The sequence below is a fragment of the Miniopterus schreibersii genome, assembly GCF_964146895.1.
Source record: "Miniopterus schreibersii genome assembly, chromosome: 15".
Classification (NCBI taxonomy): Eukaryota; Metazoa; Chordata; class Mammalia; order Chiroptera; family Miniopteridae; genus Miniopterus; species Miniopterus schreibersii.
The window spans coordinates 29,417,555-29,440,766 of NC_138115.1; the positions used below are offsets into that span (position 1 = coordinate 29,417,555).

Below are 23,212 nucleotides of genomic sequence, written 5' to 3' on the forward strand. Positions count from 1 at the left end.
GCTGCTTCCAACAGGAAGCTCTGGCCAGCTGTCTTTTCTCCATAAACCTGGATCCTCAGATACAGGAACAGTTTTATCTAACACAGGACACTTTTGATTAAATTAAACATTCTACTGAGAAAAATAAATGAAAATAAAGAGTTCACAAAATTATTAAAATTTAGCAAATAATAAAATATAGACCTTTCTTTAGGAAAAGTAAAAAGAAAGAATTCATTTGGGGACTATTTGGAAAGAAGGTACCGAAGGCTCAAGAAAGATGTATTTGTCCTAAAAAAGAGATACTCAGAAAACCCCAAACAGAACCAAAATTTCCCTGCACTCCACCAAATAAAGAGGCTCACCCAACAGGGAGCTGGGATCCAAAGCAGAGAGTGGGGAAGCAATGAAGAGTGTCCTGCCTGTCGCTGAGGAAAAAACCAACTAGGATTTGAACAGAATCAGAACCAGGGGTGTCTGATAAGAGAACCAATATAAGAGGCCCTTTCATGTGTCAGAAGCAGAAAGAGACTCCAACTTCAAACTTCATTGGTCAAGGGGCTGGGGATGGAGACGATGCAAAGGCAGGCTGAGCGAGTGAGACTTTATCTCTGTTTTTGCCCAGGAAGACTTTGGGGACCTCTCATTCCCGAACTGCTTTTGAAGCAGACAGATCCAAGATAGCATATCACTTTCAGCAGAGAAAGGGCACCGAATGTTCTCGCCTAGACTGACAAACGATGTGTGGATAAATCGTGGGGACAGGATGGCCCCAGCTGCAAGTTATGAAAGAACTCACTGATGACACAGGGCAAGTGTGGGCCACAACTGGTCATAGTTCACTGCCAGGGGCATCAGGGATGGGGTCTGCTGACCACCAACCAGCCCTCCAATTGTAAGAAGGGCTCCAAAGGAGACTGTAGGGCCTGCAATCCTGTGGGACTAAGGCTGGGTCTGGAATAGTGGCATGAATCTATCTTGGAAATTAATAACCCAAAACTTGGACCCTAGAGTCTCAGTGTGCAGAAGCTTTGCTGTCATATCTCAGGTTCACCTGACCCATAATTTTATATTCGTAACATTCCTTGACCCTTTAATTTAGTTAGTGATATGGTCACGTTCAAAGTTTTCTTCTTCCCCATTTTGTTTTCTGTATTTGATAGGGGAATTTCCCCTTAACAATTAAGCATCTCAGATTTCAAAATATGAGAATAAGTTAACAGTATGTTTTTTTCCCCTAGAACAATTGCTAAATTCTAATGTATTATCTTTGCTTATTAAAATCATTTCTTAATGTCTTAATTGATTTTTGTGTCAAAGTAATTCTTTAAACAGTTTTAACCATAACCCATTTGGGATATAACAAATCATATAACAGTTTGTTATGTTGAAATATTTTATTTAAAACATCAGAAGTATTTATATTTTAAACAAAAATAATAGCAAAACACCATACATTCAAAATCAAGTTGATCTATTGGAACAAAATGTTAGAAGAGGTTATAAAAGTATGAAACAGATTTCAGAGCTTAGCAAATCTCATCTAAAGAAAAGAATGGGGCTTCTGTGAGTGAAAATCATTCCAGGACAGCCTTGTTCTGAAGCCACCTCTCACCTGCCCTAGGAGCTGAAGTCACAGCTGAGCTTCCTCTACTTTGGCTCATATGACAGCCCTAGCAAGTCTCCTGGAAGAGAAATGGCCTTTCCAGTTAGGGGGACATTCATAGCTGTATTTTCCAAGAATGCCCATAGAAAGGGGAGCCTATCTCCCTCCCCACAGTAAGTAACTGGACAGGGCCCGGGAGCTTTCCCAGGCCCTTTATATGGTTTGTGGGGGTAGGTCCTCACAGTGACCCCTCAGAGCAAAGCAGCTGCCCCAGCCTGAACAGTGTGCATCTGAGGTTTGGTATCTCTTCTACCATCCTGGGCCTTGCATTTTTTTAGGACAAATATCCCTTAGTTAATGGATGGTGTTTCTGCATTTTGGCTGTTATGACTAATGCTGTGAAGAACATTCATGTCCAAGTTTCTGTGTGGATCTGTGTTTGCCCTCTTGGAGTGTTCGGAGTGGAATTGCAGGATCATCTGTAATGCTAACCTCTTCTATTCTCCCCAGACTAGCATTTCTCAGTCCAATCATCCTTAGACTAACCACCTGCAATCTATACCATAGATCCAAGCTATGAGGAAATAAGGTAGAGTAAGAAATAGTAAAGAGCCTAGGACCCCAGCTCAGGGCAGTAGAAATGAGCAGAACTAAAAAGAGGCCAAAGTCAGGGCCCTAAAGATGCTGCAGAGGAAGGAGGCTTCCTACTCTGGCTCTGCCATCTGCTTACTGTGTGATCTTGGGCTAAGGTGACAACATTTGGGCCTCAAATTCATCAACTGTAAAACAGGAATATTAATCCTTACATATTATAAATTTTTTATATGTTCTGAGGATGTGCCCTGTGTAGTCTCTTGTGCCTTCTAGCTAGATCCAGTCTACCGGGCCAGGGGACTTGCTGACCACCCCAACATTTCCTTCTGCAAACACCACTGTTCACATATGCACACCAGTTTCCCAGGGTACATATGAAAAGCACAGTCCAGTGACAGCCTTGGGTATTCATTAAAATATATATTTGAGGAGATAAATAAGCATATCAATCCAGCCAGGGTGGAGGTGCTGGGTGAGAATGGGCTTGGAGAAAAAGGAAGGCATGCTGAGGGGTCCCCAGAGGGTGGCGTGATAAATGTTCCAGAAGACAGATGGCTTCCTGTGATATCTCGAGATGACTGGAAGTTTTTGGAAAGTGATCTAGGAAATTAACAATGGGGTGCCTTGTCCTGAGAAGGAGACTTTGTGGCTCTGGAGAGGGCATGTGCCACTGCCCACACTTCCTATGCTATGACTCAGGCCTGGGAGTCACGGGTGCTGCACTGGCACGGTCGCCTTTCTCCTGGACTTGCCATCACATCAGTATCTCCTTATACCTAATGTCCTGTCCCAACTCCCTTGTCTATCTCTTCACTTCAAAAGACTGCAGCAAGGTTAATCTTTCCAAAGCTCAATTTACCCATGTTCTTCTGAAGCTTAAAAACCTTCAATGGCTCCTCACTGAAAAAAGTCCCCACTCCCTCTGTTAATTTAACAATGTGACAGCAACTGGGCAGTCCAGGCTCCTCCCTCTGTTCCCTCTCAGGAACCCGCTGCTCTCATCTAACTGCTCTACTCACCACATCCCAGCAGAACTCAGCTTTTGGGTCTCTGCCTGTTGACCACCCTTCTGGCCACCTCTCTGCATAACCCCACCCAGCCTTCAGAGGCTCAGGTCAGGCCTCACTGTGCCCTGGCTTAGCTCTGCCAGGCCAGGCCCACCAGAGCTCCCCTTTCCTCCATCCAACTCAAAGCCCTTCTGTAATAACTCATTGGGGTGTAACAGCTGCCTTGAGACACAGTGCATGTCAATCTAACTTTCCAGGGGCTCATCTGTGCTCTCCATCCCTGGAGTCAATTCTTTAGGGCAGACATCATGGTCTTAGCCTCTTCCCACTGTGTTAGCACCTAATAGATGTTCGGGAAAACTTTACCTTTATTGGAATTGTTGCAGGATCTTCTCTAAAAACATTAGATGTAAAAGGGGTCAGAGAATCACATAGTTGCCCCTAACATGGATATTGGCCTTCAAAGGAGAAAGGTGTGGGGGGAGGGGTGGCAAGGCTGTGATTCTGCAACAGGCAACTGGGGAGGAAGATAAATGGGTTTAAATATGGCAGTTCCAGGGGACTGGGGACAGGCAGGAGCTGAGAGGCTGGGGCAGGTCATCCCATCTCACAGGGATGCATCAGCTGAAATGTTACCCTAAAAACTTCTTCTTTTTGAGCTGTGGAATCCTTTCTTTCAATAAAATTTTCCTTGAAGCATAGTGCAAAAACAGAGTAATTCAGAGTTTCTCTGGGTGTATCAGAAGCAGGAGTCCCAGAGCCCCAAGACCAGCCCATTTTCTATCACCCAACCTGGACTCTGAAGGGTCCACAAAAAGATAAAAAATGCTGGGCAGCCTCCAGAAGTCCCAAGAGGCCTCAGATTAAATGATGTGAATTCCTAAAGGGTAGGGGTGGTGAGGTTTGGAGTGAGAAGTTGGGGGTGATGGGTTATCTTTTTCCTTATATAAAACACATTCTTAGAAAAAAAAAACAACTATATTTAAATTGTTAGCTAAAGACTAGGCCCACTAGTACTGATGACGAAGAAACAGTTCACACAGATAAACTGAGCAAATGATGACTTGTGCACAGATGAGCTGTGCTTCCTCTGACATTTCTATTTTAGGAGATAACTCTGTTGAGAAGGTACTTTGATAACAGGTTCTCCCTCTGTTGATGAAAACTCATTTCATTGCACAAATATGCTTGAATTTTACATTAGGAAGCCTGACTCATTAAATACGTTTGGCGCAGTAACACTTCTGGTCAAAGTAGATTAAACAAATAAGCAATTAGTTTGGAGACTGGGTATGAATAAGAAGTAGAATTAATTATTTTTCTAATTGTTTTTTCCTATTGTGGACATTGGCTTCTTGGCTTATGCTCCTGTTTGTGCCTTGAGATGACCCTGACACCCTTTCCAATCTCCCTGCTTACCTTAGAGTCACCTGGGAACAAAGGACTGCTTTGGGTGGGTGGCATCAGTTTGACTACATTGTAGAATATAGGCCGAGTCTCGTCATGGGCTCAATGATGTGGGGATGGGAAAGAAAACGAAGGTTCAGGCCTAAGTGACTGAGTCAGCCCCTCATCCTCAGACAGGTGCCTTCTTCATGTGTTTGGTTTTAAGCCAAGGAGGTGTGACAACTGGAGGTTGGGGTTGAGGGCTGCTCTAGGGATGTAGAGTTATAGCAGAGGCCTTCATTTCTGATACTACTTCTGATTTGGGGTGGGGGGTGTATTTATTGAGGTCATCCACCTGACCCTGCTAGTCATCAAAATGTGGTCCCAGATCAGCGTCACCTGGGAACTGGTAGGACATGCAGAATCTGGGGCTCTATCCCGGGTTCACTGAATCAGAAACTGAGAGTAGGGCTCAGAAATCTGTGTTTTAACAAGCCCCCCAGAGGATGCTGATGCATGCTCCAGTTTGAGAACTGTTTGTCTAGAAATCTGGAAATCAGAATGTTCAACTCTGAAAGGACAGCCAAGGTCATTTAGTTTTGTGTCAGCTCTAACAACGTATGGATTAGAGCACTGAGAATGAGAGAGGGAAATGACTCTCCTAAGTCCTCAGTGTAAGGCAGAGCCAGAAATAGCCTGGTCTCCTGTCCCAGTGCAGGCCTTCTCTTCCCTCCCCCTATGCTCTCACACCCAGCACTTTCTGAGCCCCCTGAAGATGTTCAGCATGGGGGAGGGAGTCAGGATCACATCACTCAAGGATGGAGGCTGCCTGATCCCTCAGGGAGATTGGGGTCCCCACAGAGGTGCAAGTGTGTAGAGCCCTGTGCCAGAAGAAGAGGCATCCTGGCTAGTGGGGCCCTGGGGTACCTCCTGCCTCCTAGATCCCCTCCCCTGGCTCCTTCTCCTTGTTGGGGTAACCAGAAGGTACACCAGGAAGAGAGCAAACAAGAATCCTGTGGCCCTGTGGAGGAAGGTGGCTGTGCAGAGACGTGTGAGTGGATGTGGGTTATTGTCAGGCACCCCAGGTGGCTATGAGGGCAGCTGAGGACAGATCCATCAGGACTCATGTGGCAGTTGGGGCTAAGTGCTTGGCTCCGCCTCCTGCAAGCCTTTCAACCTCTCCTGGTGTGGAACCAGAGCGGCAGTAGCTCTGGTTTGTTGAATGTTTAATCACAGAAGGCAGTTCAGTGGAAACACCGGCACTGGAGCAGCCGCAGGAGAGAGTGAACAAAACCCTACAGCAGGCTGTGCTCCCCTTACTCCCTGGCTGTCTTGCACACGTGTTCGGCAGAGCACCCATCGCACCTGGGGGACCCACTGCCACCATCCTAAGCCTGATATCACTGCCACCAACAGAGGGCAGGGGAGCTGGACCTGTGACTGTCCTCCTGGGCCTGGAGGTCTAAGTGTCTTGGCTTTAAGGAGCCCCTCACCCTACAGGCAAGTTTCCACTCTGCAATGTCCAGTTTTGAGGCCCACCCTTCACATCGCCATTCCCACAAGGGTCCCCTTGATTTGACTCCCCAGATACCTCTGCTCTCTAGCCCTCTCAAGTGTGGCAGTTTATGATTTTACACTGGGCACACGTCAGGGTCAGGAAGTGGGCCGCGCACTCTTCCACACCATTGCTCACCATCTCCTATGCCTTCTGTAAAAATGCATTTGGCTGGGCTGCCACTCTCGAAGCTTGAAACCACTGTGTGTCTCCCACCGTCACTCCCCAACTTGTTGAATACTTGGGCTTCCAGCTCTGTCTTCTCCATCCTGAGCCTGGCCTGCCTGGGGATGACTTTAACATCCACTTGAATAGCGCACTCTGTTCCCCGACTGCCTCAACCCTTCCATGTCTGCCCATTCCTGTGGCACACCTGGATTTTGCCTCACATGAAGTTGATCCATTTTCAAAGCTACAAATTCTTCAACTATTCTGTCTCCTGACCACAACCTCTATGAGCCCACTGCAACTCTTGTTGACCTCATCTGGCCCTCTCAGCCTCGACTTCCACCCAGTGCATCAGCCTCTCCCTTATTTATATCCCTCCTTCACCAGCTTAGATTCCATTTTTGCAATAACATAATTGACAATACTCCACCCTCAGGCATGAGTTGTCTTTATCTTTCCGTATAATACAACCAGCAAAACTGAATCCACCATCAATCAACTTCCTGTAGGGTCTGCTCTCCAGCAGCCACGCACAGCTGAGAAAGTCAGATAACAGGGCATACGGGCAGCTTTGTAAATATATAATCGCCAACTTCAAACGACCCTCAACACTTTCTGGAAATGCTAGATTTCTCTGGTCAAACCCATCTCCATTCTCTGCAATGACACTGCCAAACTTTCTCCATTCTTCTCAAACATTCAACCCCAATCTTTCCCTTCTCTCTCAGCAATCAAGCTTATCTCCCCCCTCACAGAGAAAACAGAAGCCTGAACATCCAACTGCATAAATAATACCTCTACTTGGGTGCCCAAAATCTACACAAATCACACACGCACAGAACTGAATCCTCCTTCCCTTGACATCTTCCCTGAACATTCCAGGGAACCCCTGACATGTCTCCCATGTATTTGCAAAGCATCCTTTCATTCTCCAGCTTTGGTTTCTTTGTGTTTCATGTCAGCTGCCTGAGAGGCCTCCATAGGAAAGCTGCTCACTGAGGCAGATTTCCAACCCCCTCCCGAGGGCCTGTGGCCCTGTGAGAACAGTTCTTCTATACTCCCCCAGGGAGTGCCCCATTCAGCCCAACCCAAGAGCCCTGCCTCCCTGCTTAGCTGTGGCACCTCATCACTGAGCCTCAAGGCTTCCTGCTGTGCTCAAACCTCAGCGTGTCCTCCTGCAAAGCTGCCTTCCTTGCTCTCCCAGTCCTTGTCCTGCACCCACTCCATTCCAGGGCATCAGATGGGCCAACAGACACCAGAGATCCTGTCTCCACCAGCCCCCTCACAACCACCTCCTCACAAGCTTCCCTACCCACATGCAAACCTGGTCCTGCAAACAAGTGTCAGCCCGCTGGTTTAGGAGGCACCACCAGACTGTGAACATGATGTAAGGCCGGTCAGGACACCCTGGAACAGAGGACACCATGCTGAGGTGCAAGGGTTACTGGAGGAGTGAGACCTGGTCTTTTCCCTCAGGAGCCGTCAGTCTATCAGAAGAAATTATGGCCTATACACGTAAACTAATGCACATTCAGCAACTCATTGTGTCATCCTGATAACCGTACAGTTCACAGAAGGACAATATGTAAGGTGCAGACAGGGTCACGGGGGCACAAATGAACACCCCGGGAGGGAGGGAAGGGAGGAAGGAGGGAGGGAGGGAGGGAGGGAAGGAAGGAAGGAAGGAAGGAAGGAAGGAAGGAAGGAAGGAAGGAAGGAAGGAAGGAAGGAAGGAAGGAAGGAAGGAAGGAAAAGAATGAAGAAAAAGACACACATTTAAAGGGCTCAATTCTGTAGCTCAGCTCTCATAAGGAAGCTAAACCCAAGGGGTTGGCAAAGAGTCTCCCTTGCACTGGAAAATATTTGTGGTCCAGTGTTGCCTTTATTTACCCAGAGCATTTAATGTGCCTTTTTTCCCCATCTCTCACATCCGCTCAGAGAAGATGTTAATTTTCTGAAATTAAACACTTAGCTTGATTACTGTTTTGTTAATTGCTGTATTCAAAAACCCCTGGTGCTCCTGCCTGTTTAACATGGATGGTGCTGTGAAAATGAGAGGCACGGAGCTGGCATGCAGGTGGACAGACAACAGTTTCCGAATGCCGTCCCAGCTAGCCCCAGTGGTGCTTGCTCAAGCAGCTGGGTCCCTGCTTGTGGGGGAGTGGGGCAGGCCTGGACATAGCAGGTGCCTCTCACAAGGTCATGTTTGGGGAGGACAGTGAACCCAGGAAGTCCCAAGTCTCACCAACATCTGAGAGAATGTAGGGGCTTAACTCCAATCAGAACACCCGCCCAAAGACACTTGAGGAAGGAAAGGCCACAGAGAGAACTCAAGCTGCACCATTTGTTGTGGTTATATCTTAAGTTTTGGAAAGTGAGAGCAGTCACCACTGAAAGTTAGGAAACCAAGAGCTCAGCGGAGGGCCCCTTGCAGTCTCCAGCTAGTCACTTGCTCTCTTGTGACTTTTCTGGGTCTCTTATCCCAGTCTCCATGAGTGCTGTGGGCTAGAATGTGAGCTCCACAATGCACGGGGTTTTTGGGTGTTGTTTGCTACTGTGTTCCCAATGCCTGGAGCAGTGCATGATGCACAGAAGGCCTCCAAAAATATGTGTTGAGTAAGTGAATCAACAGGAGCAGAAACCAATGAATTAGCATGTGGAAAGTAGTCACAAAGACTACATTGAATGAATAAATACATTCCAAAGTTAAAGTGCTTAAACAAACAAACCAACCCCTTTGAGTGTGGTTGAATCTCACCATGTTCTTTTGGGTGGATCAGGGTTCTTGGCATCATTCTAAAATCATTCCCTCAAGTTTTCCTTCTAGGAGCCACAGAGGAGGAAGATATCTGGCCACCTGGCTGGCCTAGAGGAATCATCTGGCGACTATGGGCCACCAGGACATATTCTGATCTCCACACATCAGCCAAACATTTATATACTAACTCTTATGTGGGGACTAAAGGAAACTAGCAAATATTGATCAAGGGTCTCTGTGCCTAGTGCCATGTGGTTTTTCCCTAGTAAGGCTGGGTTAGGTGGGGCAATCTGCTTCTCTGCAGAGCACGCCATGGAGTGGAGAGCCCCAGGGCTCCTGGGGTAGAAGCCACAACTTTAGTCATGGGCAGTGCTGTGTGCTGACCTGCTCAGTTCAGGAGAAAACACACCATCATTTGCAAATGGCCAGGATCTTTCTGAGGCCACTCAGAAGTTCTTCTCAATGCCAGGGCTTAAGAAACAATAAAAACAACCTTTTTAAAAGAGTTAACAATGAGAAAAAAAGCAATGAAATTGCTTAAATTTTAAGAAGAGTGAAAATTTCATTTACTTAGGGTGTGTACATTTTTCTTTATTAACTTCAATAAAAGTTTCCTTTAAAGTCATTCCAGTCTTTTTAAAGTTCTGACTCAATCTCTTCTCTGCTCTGGAGCAAAGTTTGCCTGCTAATTTCCAATGAGACCAGCCCTTAAAAATGAACTAGTTTTAGCATATGGATTTTAGCACTCTAAATTTTTACAGGCAGCGGTGTAATATTGTTTTAATATTTAATTTTGAGATTTACATAATATCTTTCCTCCAAAGAGCTCAATATATTGCAATATCATAAAATTTCTTTCATATTCAAAGATTATTCTTTATGCATGCAAATACTATATTTAACTAAGGAATCATGCAAATGAGGTGGTGCATTCAGAGAAATCGGTGGGCTAGTTAATTCTTTTGTAGGAAAAGTAGTATCTCTGAGTAACTTTAATTGTCTTGGAACTTCAAAAATTCCTTGGCTTCTGGTCAAGACAGAGGTGTAGGTATATGTGGTACCTGCATCCTTTCGCAACCACAACAAAATTACAACTAAACTACAGGACAACTATCATTCAGAACCACCTGAAATCTAGCTGAACAGAAGCCCTACAACTAAGGATATACAGAAGAAGCCACATCAAGACTGGTAGGAGGGGCAGAGACAGGGAATGGACTTGTCCCACACCCATGTGTAGTGGATAAAAACTAGGAAGGACATCTTGGCTGTGGAGGTCCCCCTTGAGGATCCAGGGATTGCAGCCCCACACCAGACCCCCAAGCCCAAGGTTCCAGTGCCTGGAAGAGACGTCCTCATAACTTCTGGTTGTAAAAACCAGCAGGGATTGTGGCTGAGTAAGCCAAAGGCTGCTGGAGTCCCAGGCAGCTCCTCTTAAGGGCCCACATGCACTTACTTGGACTCACTTCCTCTAAGCTCCAGCACTGGGGCAGCAGCTCAAATGGCACCAGAGACATAAGGGGAGGAACTGAATTGTCTGGTTTGGGGGCGAGAGTTGGAGGGGCAGGTTTCTCCCAGATAGAAGTGCTGGCAGAGGTCATTCCTCCTTTTCTGAGTCCTCCTTCCACAGAACTGGAAGGTGGATGCTATGTCTTAGTCTCCATCAACCTGGCTATCACTATTCACCCTGCCCTGGTGATTCTCTGAGACCCCAGCCCACCCAACTCATTTGCCCATCCAAGCTGTTTCCAGTGGTTTTTCCATACAAATGGCCTATCTTAGCTCATACTTTACACTACCCTAAAGTTTCTCAAACAAGCAGCATCTGACCTTGGTGTGCCCTGTACTTCTCACTAAGTGGCCCCAGGCCCACCACTAGCAGTAGCCAGCCTTGGTTCACAGTTTGGCCTCTCCTGGGCATCTCCAAGTCCAGCACAAGTAACAGCTATCTTCATATCACTTTTTAGGTCAAGCTGGGTGGCCACAGACAGAACACAGGCCATGGCTGACCTTGGCCTTAACCTTTTGGAAGGCCCCAGAGCCAATGCACCCAGTGGACAGCTTCAGACAACATCGAAGCACAACCCAACCACCTTCATAAGGACACACTCAAGGGCTGACTCACCTGGCACCAGAGCCCTGCTGAAGTAAGACCTGCTCCATGGGGTGGGACCCTGCACAGCAAATCCTCCACAGTAGTCAGATGACCAGCCTGGGAGTAAATCCATCCTATTGATGTGCCAACAACAATCAAGGCTCAACTACAACAGGAGGGTGTACTAAGCTCACATTAGGGGGGCACACCTGGAGTGCCCAGCTTGGGTGAACAGGGATGTTGTGTCACTAAATCCTTCAGAACACCTACTATATAAGGCCACTCTACCAAGACTGGGAGACATAGCAGCTCTATCTAATATATGGAAACCAACAAAGGAAAGTTGCCAAAATGAGGAGACTAAGAAATGTGTTCTAAATGAAAAAACAGAACAAAACTCCAGAGAAAGAACTAAATAAAATGGACACAAGCCACCTACTAGATGCAGAGTTCAAAACACTGATTATAAGGGTGCTCAGTGATTTAGAGGAAGAGTTTATGAACTTAGTGAGAACTTCAACAAAGAGAAAGGAAACATAAAAACAGGGACATAAAAAAATTAAAAAGACCCAGTCAGAAATGAAGACTATGTTAATTGAAATGAAAAATATATTACAGGGAATCAACAGTGGAGTAGATGAAGCAGAGGGTCAAATCAGAGATTTGGGAGATAAAGAGGCAGAAAACACCTAATCAGAACAGTGAAAAGAAAAAGAATCCAAAAAAATGAGAATAGTACAAGGAGCCTCTGGAACAACTTCAAGCATATCAACATTTGAATCATGGTGGTGCCAGAAGGAGAAGAGAGAGAGCAAGCAATTGAAAGCTTATGTAAAAAAATAATCATAGAAAACTTCCCTAACCTGGGAAAGGAAATGGACATACAAGTCTAGGAAGGGCAGAGAGTCCCAAACAAGATGAACCCAAAGAGGCCCACACCAAGACACATCATAATTAAAATGCCAAAAGTTAAAGACAAAGAGAGAATCTTAAAGCCGCAAAAGAAAAGAAGGTAGTTACCTACAAGGGAGCTCCCATAAGACTTCCAGCTGATTTCTCAACACAAACTTTGCAGGCCAAAAGGGAGTGGCAAAAAATACTCAAAGTGATGAAAAACAAAGACCTACAACCAAGATTACTCTACCCAACAAAGCTACCATTTAGAATCGAAGGACACAGAGTTTCCCAGGCAAGAAAAAGCTAAAGGAGTTCATCACCACCAAAACAGTATTACGTGAAATGTTAAAGGGTCTTTTTTAAGGGAAAAAAAAAGATAAAAAATATGAATAATAAAATGGCAATAAAAACATATCTATCAACAATTGAGTCTAAAAAGCAAAATAAATGAACAAGCAGAACAGAAACAGACTCATAGATACAGAGAACATTTTGATGGATGCCAAATGGGAGGGGGGCTGGAGGCACGGGTGAAAAAGGTGAAGGGATTAAGAAGTACAAATTAGCAGTTACAGAACAGTCATGGGGATGTAAAGTACAACATAAGGAATGTAGGCAATAATATTGTAATAACTATGTGTGGTGTCAGATGTGTATGAGATTTATCGGGATGATCACTTAGTAAGTTATATAAATGTCTAATCACTGGGTTGTACACTTGAAATGAATATAATATTGTATGTCAACTGTAATTAAAAAATAAAAATATATATTCAAAGTAAAAAACCAGATTGCATTAAAAATCTTAGAACCGTATACTTAAAAGGGATGGATTTCATGGTGTATAAATTATACCTCAATAAAGCTGTCTAAAAAGAAAAAAAAAGCCTTAAAAATGGACAAACTATAGGGGCTTGTGAAAGTAATGTATGTATTTTTTAAACCCCGTTAAGTAATGGATTGTGTCTGTGTTGTGAGCATGGTGGATATGTTAGTATTCCTCATGCAATCGGCACAGCAGGCCATACGTGAGCTGTGTGGAATATAAATGTTAGATATAAAACTGCTGATGGCATAGGAAAGTAAGGGGAAAAGTGTTGCTTCTCCAAACATATGATGAGGGAGACAGACGGGCTACTCGGAGCAGCAGGATCAGGCTGTGCCAGGTACACAGGTTCCAGCTCCACTCCTGACCTCATCATTAACTCACTGGGATGCAGACTTTGCTGCTCTCCTTTCTGGTGCCCACTCCTTCCTTGAAGAATGGACAAACCAGTACCTGTCATTCATCTGATGTGGATGAGATTAGTCCCAAACAAAAAGACTGGGAGGCCTTGGAAAGAAACAGCCTAGGAAGAAAAAAAATCCATAGCGCTGTCTGGCTCAGGACACATTCTCAGAAACGATGCTCATCTCCCAGTCCATAGCAAGGTTTACAATGTGATTTTCTATTCCATTTCTCATTTGATTGTCACAACAGCACTAGAAAGCAGGTGTCATTACTCCTGTTTTATAGTTGAGAAACGAGGGATGAAGGTAGTTCAATGAACTTACATGGGTCACATGAGGAGTAAAGAGAGGAAACAACTCCAGGACATCCCGGCTGTGCCTCTGCCACCATGAGCCCAAGAGGTGAGGAAGGTGACTGCTCCACAGTGAAATGAGACTAGAACAACACAGCACACTCACCTTTGGAGCTTGGGCAAAAAAGGTTAGCCCTCTGAATCAGCCTAAAGGCCAGATCTAGAATTGAATTTATTTAGTCCTCAAGTGCTTTAAAATTTTCTAATTAGCTGTCAACAATTTAAATTTGGATTTTCCGCTTATAAGACCTGGCACAGCATGCTGGAGCTTAGTAGGGGCTGCCCCTATTCTCTCCAGTTCCCTGCAGTCTCCACCACTCCCTGTTGCTTGTCACTTGGCCCTGCTTTGCTCCTCCTTGCCTGCCTGGCCTCAAGTGTCTTTGGGTTTGTTCTTTCTGGCTTAGATGGTCCTAAATTCACTGACTTTATCTTGTTACAAGTTGACTTCATAGATGTGCTGGTCTGATTTGTCTTACTTATTTTTTTTTTTCCTAAGATTTCCTCTGAGGTCCCTTTCCCCAACTCTGACACTCTGAGTCTAGCTGGCAGAAAAGAGAAGTAAAGTTTGTCATTCACTTTAATTCTCTCTGACAGCCAGATGATCCGCCATCAGTCTGAATCTGGGGCCAGGTGCCAGAGAGTGACTGTGAGAGTTAGTGGAGATAACAACCTCTCTGCAGATCCCTTGGCCACTGAAACAGAGAGAGTTCCACCTGATCTGGTCTATTTTAAACTCAAGGCAGCTGTATTGAGAGCAAGGCTGCATCCCTGAAGACCTCACATAAATCTGAGCTTGCATAATTCATGACCAGCCCTGACCAAAGATGATGGACATTTTTTTGACAGCTAAAGTAGCCCAGCTATGTGGCAATAGCTTAGAGAGAGCTTACAAAGTACACAGCTCACCATAATACAATTTTTTTATCAGTCAGAGGCTAAAATAACCACAAACCTGAGTTTGAAACGCAGAAACATCATTGGTGGGTTGTGAGATGTTGAGTAAATTCTAACAGCACCTGGGCTCCAGTTCCTTCATCTGATCCACCTCATCTTTGTAAAGAAAGAACATGGTAGGGGCTTGGCACACTGGAGGTGCTAAAAAAGGGTCGTTCTCTGCCTCTGCCCATGGGCTGGGAAAGGATCCTATCCTGAAAGTCTCCAAGTGATACAAGAGCCTGAGTAGTCTATGTACCTGGCTGGGGTTATCACAGAGGGAGTTAGAGGCTCTGGATCTCAGGATTCAACAGACCCTTTGGCACTTCCCAGTCATGCTTGCCTCTGCGGGAGGAGCTGTATCCACTATGCCCAATGGACCAAAAATTGATTACAAAATCTCCTATGGTCTCTTAGAGCATAGCCCTTGAGGTCAAGAAAAACCTATTGATGACTTTCTCTGATTGACTGAGACCAAACATAACCTTTTTTGTTGGGTACCTAAATCAGCTAAGATGAATGGCCTGCCTCCATTGGAAGGAATCATGAGAGCAGCATGGTGTAGCATCAGCATGTCATGTCTGGGCAGCCCTGAGAAAAAAGAGATGACAGTTCTGTGTTAAAACTGCACATGTAGCCACAGATGTGGTCAGGTTCCTAAACAAAGGAGGACCAGCACAGAGCAGCAAGCAGACACCCAGGATAGAGTCGATGTTCACGAGCATCAGGCTTCAGATCAAGTTCAAAACCACTTGGCAGCCAACTAGTCCCAACTCTTCTTTCATGTGGCCTTTACATCCATTGTCAGGATACAGTTCAGTTTGGGAGCAACTTGTGTCCCTCAACAAACACACAGCCATTTCCCATCTCGATCCACGGGCAAAGGACTGCCTTTTATGGTTCAGTGTCACAGAGAAAACTGTGGATGTGTAACAGGGGCTACACAGTGAGGTCCCCTCCTTGGCACTGGCTGGATCTGAAAAACCCCTCCAAGCGTGGAGACCATGAAATGGGAGCCCAGAGGGACTGTCCACCTTTAGGGCAAGAAACAGGAATGCAGCAACAGAGCCATGTCCTGCCAGTCCTCCTCCAATACAATTCTCCAAATTCCTTTAAACCTCTGCTCCCTTATAGAAAAAATGGGAACAGTGATGCCCAAGTCATAGGGTAATTATGAGATCCAATGAGTCCAAGTATTTCTTAATTCTTTGTCAGTGCAAAAGAAATACCAACATGATGTGTTAATTATAATAAGTTTTCCCTGCTCCTTAATCAGGACCACTCAATGGTCCCCAGCTATTTCCATTTGGGCAGTTTCCAGACACAGAATGGGCAACAATAAACACATCGGTTAGCTTAAGGATTGATTCCAAGACTGCTCTTGGTCAAATTCTTTACCTGCCAACTACCTACTCACGACCCAAACAGTAGGACATAGTGGCCACAAGCAATGACAGGGGGGTCACACTATACTACAAAGTCAAGGTGGAGAGGCTGACATGGGTCTAACGCAGCATGGAGGAGCTCAGGGTACACTGGAAAGGAGCGAGACATGTTATGATTTACTGGTGATACCTGGGTCCATCCAGCTCATCCCTTCATGGAGCTGAGGCATTAAGGTTTTTTATGATGCCTGTTACTTTGTCTCTCATCTCTTATAACATGTAGTTTCTGTTCATGTTTCTAAACTGTTTTTGAGGAGGTACAGGCTCCAGTGCTTATTTTGAAGGTTCTCACTTAAAAAAACAAACAAAACCTATTGGTTGAAAATAACTTGCATTCACATGTGGATTCACCAAAGCAGTGTGATAGCACCGCATTTCTCAGAGGCCCGCCCCACAGGTTAGGAACCACTGGTCAACTTGACGTTTATTTTATAATAACCATGTGCTACCAAGAAGCAGTTGCACACTTCTCTCACTCAATGTCAACTTCTGACACCCAAATTCCAGAATTCCCAAAGAGAAATCATAGATTGGAAGGTGACACTCAGGCTGAGATGACAACACCAGGGAAGGTTGAGAATACAGGGGGAGTTACAAAGGGCATGAGAACGGGTGAGAATAAGAATAAATACTTTGAATGTTGGTAATACAGGACCCCTTGCAGAAGCCCTGGTCCCTCAGCTCCACTGCAGCCTGAGAAGGTGCAGATGGCAAGACAAGCAGATGGGCAGGTTTGGGAATAGCAGGGTAAGGGAAGGGAGGGGCAGAAATCAAAGCAAACCGATATAAGTGGCAGGTTTGTTCGCACATGCTTAGAGAGAGAGAGAAGACAGCCAAGCCCAGTGTAACATGACAGCCTGGCAGGATTATTATCCCCAGAAGCTGGGATACTAAAATATTTCAGCCAGTTTCCTGCCTTAAACTCTGCAAGGGAAGTACAGCTAACAAAGGCTGCCCGTGTTACATGCTCAACATGATGCTGAAATCACCATTCCCTTTTTTCTCTGGGTAAGACAGACTGTCACAACCTTTGTCTCCATGGCACCAGGGCTGTGGTCACCAGCTGGAGGCTCCCACACTTCCCTTCTTATTTTCTCACTACACACATACGCATGTAAACATGTGACCATACACATACACACAAACATGCACACACGAACACACACACGCTCCGAGCAACAACGCAGCCATCTGGACAGCCATGGTCTCCTGAGACACCTTTTTTCTTCTCAGTTCTGACAGCTTAAACCCAAGAATGTTCTGCCATCAAAGATGCCTGGTATTAAAAGAGAGAGAATGAGCTGAGGGTGAGGAGGTGGGGAGCAGAAGAAGCTACAGTAGGGAAGAGGGGGTTGAGAAGGGGGAGCTACACAGGGGAGAGAGAGCAGAGACAGTCTTGGCTCCTGCTATTCGACTAACAAACAGTCCTTTCAGGATTTGGTTGAGAAAAATCCATAATTCCAAAAAAGACCGTGGTCCATTGCCCATGACCCCCATCACTGCCTATAGACCAGATGTTCACCTCCCCTCTTCAGTCTCGTGCCATTGCCCCTGGGGAAAGTGCGCACTTCTCCTAACTCCCTGGGTATTTCCTGTGTGTATAGCACGCGGTGCGCTTGGAAGACACCACCTTGCAGCTTGGTGTCTATATCCTGCAAATTCTTCGGTTAATGAGTTTCGTGGAAGAAACAATGGTGTCCCAGTATCACTGTGTCTAATCCACAGCTTGGTGTACAGTAGATGCTAATCGCTGTCTTTTAATAATGAGTGAATAAATAAATAAATCAGCGAGTAAGCGCATGAATGAACTCGTTAAATGGATATAAAAAGAAATGGATTGTTTCAAGGGGTGTGAAAAGTAATAAAGAGAAAAAGGTCAGAAGAATAAGAGCTATAGAAAAGAGAAGAGAATGTTCGGAGCTGTGCATGCCACAGGGAGGTACTGGCTATCAGGAATGATCTATTGCCAGCTATCTGAGGTCCCTACAACAGTGTAGCATTCATCTGAGCAAGATATAAAGGGGAATGACTCTTGAATTACACGGGTTTAATTGAAAAGTAATCTATGGAGGCAATACTGACTTTAGCACATGGTGACTGGGAAGTTTCTTTCATTGGATTTTCTAACACAGTAGCACTGGTCTTCTCAAGACCATGCAGGGCTTCTACTCATCCACTTTCCCATCCATCCATCTGTCCATCTGCTTGTCCATTCGCCACCCATCCATCTGTCTGTCCATCTATCTTTCCAAGGGCATTTGTTGAGCCCCAGCTGTACGCAGAGGACTGGGTCCTACTCCGGCTTGAATATACATCTTTGCCTTTGTGCGGGACACAAGAAAATCCCTCAAAATTTAGCTCCCTCTCAGAGGTGAAACACTACCCCTGTTTCCTCCATGGCCACAAACGCTCATCACTCGACGCCTTCACTCCTGGGAGGAAGCTAGAGGGTAGATAACGGGATGGGTGCGCCTGCAGCTTTGCTCCTGCACCGAGATGGACAAAGAGCCAACCACACAGACAAAACGAAGAGCAGAGATGCCTCCAGACTCACCAGCCTGGTTTGTGGTAATGTTGACGGAGACGTGCTGTGGGGGGAAGGGGCTCTTGCTGGAGACCCCGTTGACGGCCTGGATGTCGAAGGTGTAGGGGGTGTGGGCCCACAGGCTGCTGATGGAGACTCGGCATTCAGTCAGGCCCAGCTGCTTGGGCACAAACTCCACGTTGTCGTCACAGCGGGAGCAGCTCCGGCGGTCTGCCCGGCACTTCTTACAGATGATGTTGTAGGTCACGTCATCCCGCCCACCTGTCTCCCTTGGAGGGTTCCACTCCAGAATGATGGACGTCTCATTGACGATTGAGATGACATTTCGGGGACCTGATGGGACGCCTGTAAGGAGACAGAGAAAGGCCCAGTGAGGCCGGGCAGAAGCTTCCTTGTCCAGCATTTCTCTATCTACTTCAGTGTGCATGCATTCCCTCCCCTCCTTTAACTCCAGTCTCTATGCTTCAACCTATTCTGAGAAAAAATGGTGAACCAAAATGTCAGCCTGTCCCAAACTCCCTTTTCAGTCATCCCACTGGGGCTCTCCTTTCGATCATGTGTGCCAAGGGAGAGGGAGATGCAAAAACCTGGGTTCAAGTCTTCTTGTTCTTAGGACCAAGACACATCCTCCAACAAGCTTTAATGTCAATAACATGTATGTATATTGGATTCCTTGTGTTTTCTTAATTGGTGTAGAACTCATGGGTGGAGGGATATGAGTGATCCATCAGAAGCACCAACATATCCTCACATCCTGCACAAAATCTCACATAACTTGAGACCTATGTGGTGTGCATGACAGTGGGTGCGTTTCTCTGGGGGGAAGGCTGCCAGAGCACCTGGATAGATGAATATTCAAGTCGCACAAGCTCTGGTGCAAGACAAGAAGCAAGGTTGGTGGGAGATTCACCCAGCGACCGTGTTTGACCCCATCACACAAGAACAACATGCAGGTTTGTTCTAGGCACTCCGCTAGCTGTTTTGCATGCATTTAATTCCCCTAGAAAACTTACTGGGAAGATATAATAATTAACTCAATTTATGGCTAGGGAAACTAAAGCTGAGAATGGGGACTGGCTATAGATCTTGTGGTCTATAAGAATGGAAGCCAGTATGAACACACATACCAGCCTGATTCCAAAGCTTACGTTCTTAACTATAGCCCTGTGCTGCCTGCTAGTGAAACTGGCTACCTTTTCCTACTGAGGGAAAAGTATCTCCAACCCCAAACTTACACTGATAAGGTCCTCCAAATGTTGTGGTCAGAAGACATGAAATTTGAACAGACTCTGTCTCCTACAAACCAGCCAGGTTTACTGGGACTCAAGAAGGGCAGCCTGTTGCCTCTCTCTGGACAGCTCTGTCCATGGCTGTTGTTCTCACTCTGGCAAAGGTTGAAATGCCTTGTTGAAAACTCTAGGAAGCCTGGTACTTCGCAGAAGGGCAAAATGTTGCTGGATTCATGACTGCAGTGTTGGGCATTTTGAGATTAAGTTGGAAAATCTCCTGCCTGAGAACAGATCAGAGCCTCAGGTTCTCAGGCCGAGCTTTGCATCTCCCCAATGTCTAACTGATGGAAATGAATCCCACCCAGAAGCCCCCCTTCCGAATGCTAGGTCTGCCGGAGCAGCCGCTCCTGGTAGTAATGCATTCAGAATCCATGCACGTGACTGTCGCCAGCTGAACGAAGACATGTGTAAAGTGGTTCATGCTGGAGACAGGAATCAAATGCCAACACAAAATGAAGGAATAACAACGAGGTCGGGGGGCACCAGGGAAGGATTCTGTGTTGAATCAGTCAACAGCCAGCAGCTAGAGCAGAAAGTAAATATTAAATCGAATTCTATTAAAACATGAAAGAAAATCAGTACTGTACTATATAAAGCCCATTAGACCTGAGCTAAAGCACAACTTTCATGCACGCTTGTGACAGGGCAGGATTCATGAAGCATTTCTACAGAAGTCTTGCAAATAGCATTTAAGAATTCCCCACCCATCTGCCCAGGGATAAACATCCATCTCTTCAGGAATCAGCACACAGCCAGCACTGGGAGAGCAGTCCGAACAGCCCTGGGTGGGCCCTTCCTGGGCATGGCCAGCCTCTGCACTCTTCATTAACATCTGTATTGGCCAGTGCCTGTCTAGGACCTGTTTGCTTAGACTGATGGGACTCAGACCACAAGCTCCCAGTGGTCAATGTCATTGCTGCCTTTCTCCCTTTCACGGCACACAGCCCAGCCTCAGCCATAGGTCACTAACTCTCCTACTTGCAATAAATGAACTCACTGAGTGCTTGCTCTTTGCTAGGCATGGGGAAAACCCTTTCTCAATGTTATCTTATTGCATCCTCAGGGCATCCTGAGGCTGTCACACAGAAAGCAGCCTTGGGCAGAAGGGCAGAGACAAGTACTGTCCCAGAGAGTGACCACCCGTCCTTCCCACCCTTTAAGCCCCCACACTTCAGTTATCTCCTCGCTCCCTTGACCTTCAACTTCACCCTCTTCCTGACTCCAGCTTCTTCACTGAAACTTACATAAGTCTTTGCCATTTTAAAACCAAGACACTCACCTGGCATCTCTACATTGCATATCCTCTCTTCTCCACTCTCCAGCCAAGCTTTTCCAAAGTAGAGTCACACTTGGTGGCTCTCCTGTCTCCCTGCTCCGCCAGCTGCAGTCTGGTTACTTCCCCACTCAGCCGTCAAGCCCGCTTTGCCTTTTGGCCTCCTTCTTGACAAGTCTAGGGAACACAACTCAGTCCTGAACTCCCCTGACACCCTATGTTGTCACTAGCCAGGCCCTGGGAGTCACATCTTCGGTGTCCCATGACACACGGTCTGTCAGCTCCATCTCGTTTTCCTCAGATCTTTCCCTTCCTCTATATCCCCACCATTTCACAACAAAGGGCTCTGTTAATTTCCCTGCTTATTGCAAAAGCCTCCTAATGAACACCACACATCGCTTTGTAGCTCACATCCATTCTCGTCTGCCAGAGCGTGAGCTCCAAAACATACATGCGGTGGTAGAGTTCCTCTGCTCGAACTCCAGTTACCCAAGAGTTCCCCCTCCTGCCCCTGGGGAGTCTTGCTGCTCCCGATCTCATCTATGGCCACTTGACTCTTTCCCCCTAGCGTGGTCAACAGGAAGGTCCCTGTGATTGCCTGTGCACACTAAACTCTCTCCATTCTCCTGAGCCACTGCACAGTGTTTTCTCCTCTGTCTGGAATTCTTTCCCTTCTCTCCACTTGACAAACTCCTGCTCACCCTTTAATGTCCAGCACCCATTCCATCAGGAGGCCTCCCTGATGGCCACAGTCATGCACTTCCCCTCTGGGCTTCCAAAGCCCATTCTAGCTGCCTAACCCAGATCCCATTGTTGCATCGCGATGGTCTCTTCCTCTGTGTTCTCCTCACCATGATGTGGCCTCCTGGTGGGCTGGGGGCTGGCTCGTCTCTGTGATTCCAATGCCTAACTTTTTACCTGGGGGAGGCCCCTTCCACCTGGTTTTCGACCTCCTCTCAGTGTGCGAGCCTTCAAGTCACACATATGCATCTTTCTCCAGCACGAGACAGGCTGCCCTGCTAGGGGCCGCTGGAGGGTGCAGCAGCGGCAGGGGTGAGCACCCACTGCTGTGACCCTGAGTGGTCGAGGCTTTGGTAGAGATAAAGGTGTCAAATGAGGAGCTGCCCCTGATCCGATGGTGTCTATGGAGACCCAGCACTGCTTACTTGTTCCCCACTCAGGAAGAAAAACAGTGGGTTTCGAGGAAGGATTTTCATGTTTATTTAGAAACAGCCTTCATACAGAACAACCACTTCTCATCCATGGCCACATTCCAGAGCAAATGTGCTTGTAAGCATGAATGGGGGTCTAGGGAGCTGTGGTTGTTGAGTCCAGGACTGCATAAATCTGAATCCTTTCCTTCCCAGGAGCAGGAATAGACAATGGACTTCCCTTGGCGAGTGGGCTCAGAGAGCCAGGAGAACCTGAGCACACCCTGCTGGGTGTCCTTCACCACTCCCCTCCTCCCAGGGGTGTGTCTTGTTACCTCAAAGTCCAGCATAAGCCTGGGCTCACAGTGCATATCTGTGGAGGTGACCGGAGTCAGGGACCCTCATTCATTATTCATTCATTCATTCATTTATTCATTCACTCATTCCCTTCATTTACAAATACTCCCTGCACTGTTCTAGGCACCTGGGATGTAAGCAAAGCAAGACAGGCAGGCTTCTGCTCCCATGGGCTTATATCTGGGGACAAAAACTGACAAGAAAAAAGGAAACATGAAGATAAATGAGATGATTTCAGATAAGAATAAATGCTAGGAAATAAAACAGCTCCCAGGCTCAGACTGCCTCCTAACAATGGTTACAGGTCCTGTCCCTCTCCCATGAGGTTTGTTCTAGGCTGGGCAAGCCAGGGCCCAGTGTCTGGGTGTCTATAGTGGTGATGGTCCCAGGTCTGTGTGCCATCCCGCCACCCAGATTGTAAGAGCACATTTCCTCAACTAGGCTGGTCGGCCTCATCGGTGCCTGAATGAAAAGTCTGAGCAGAGCAGGTTTGGCCTCTGAATAAATCTCCTAGAGAAAGGTAGTAGGGCCAATTCCTGCTTATCCAGGCTGCACTCCCTGGGTTTAGGGCCCTGCCCTTGCAGGAAGTAT

The 23,212-nt window shown here is 46.4% G+C and overlaps 1 protein-coding gene across 1 annotated transcript in view; it reads right to left on the reverse strand.

The window, feature by feature from the left end:
- The window catches only part of EPHB1 (EPH receptor B1), a 391,986-nt gene that overhangs the window by 86,207 nt on the left and 282,567 nt on the right, over window positions 1–23,212 (reverse strand). The window contains exon 5 of the mRNA XM_081159666.1: window positions 18,561–18,896. Within this exon, the coding sequence (XP_081015792.1) occupies window positions 18,561–18,896 (336 nt within the window). The remainder of the gene's footprint in view (window positions 1–18,560; window positions 18,897–23,212) is intronic.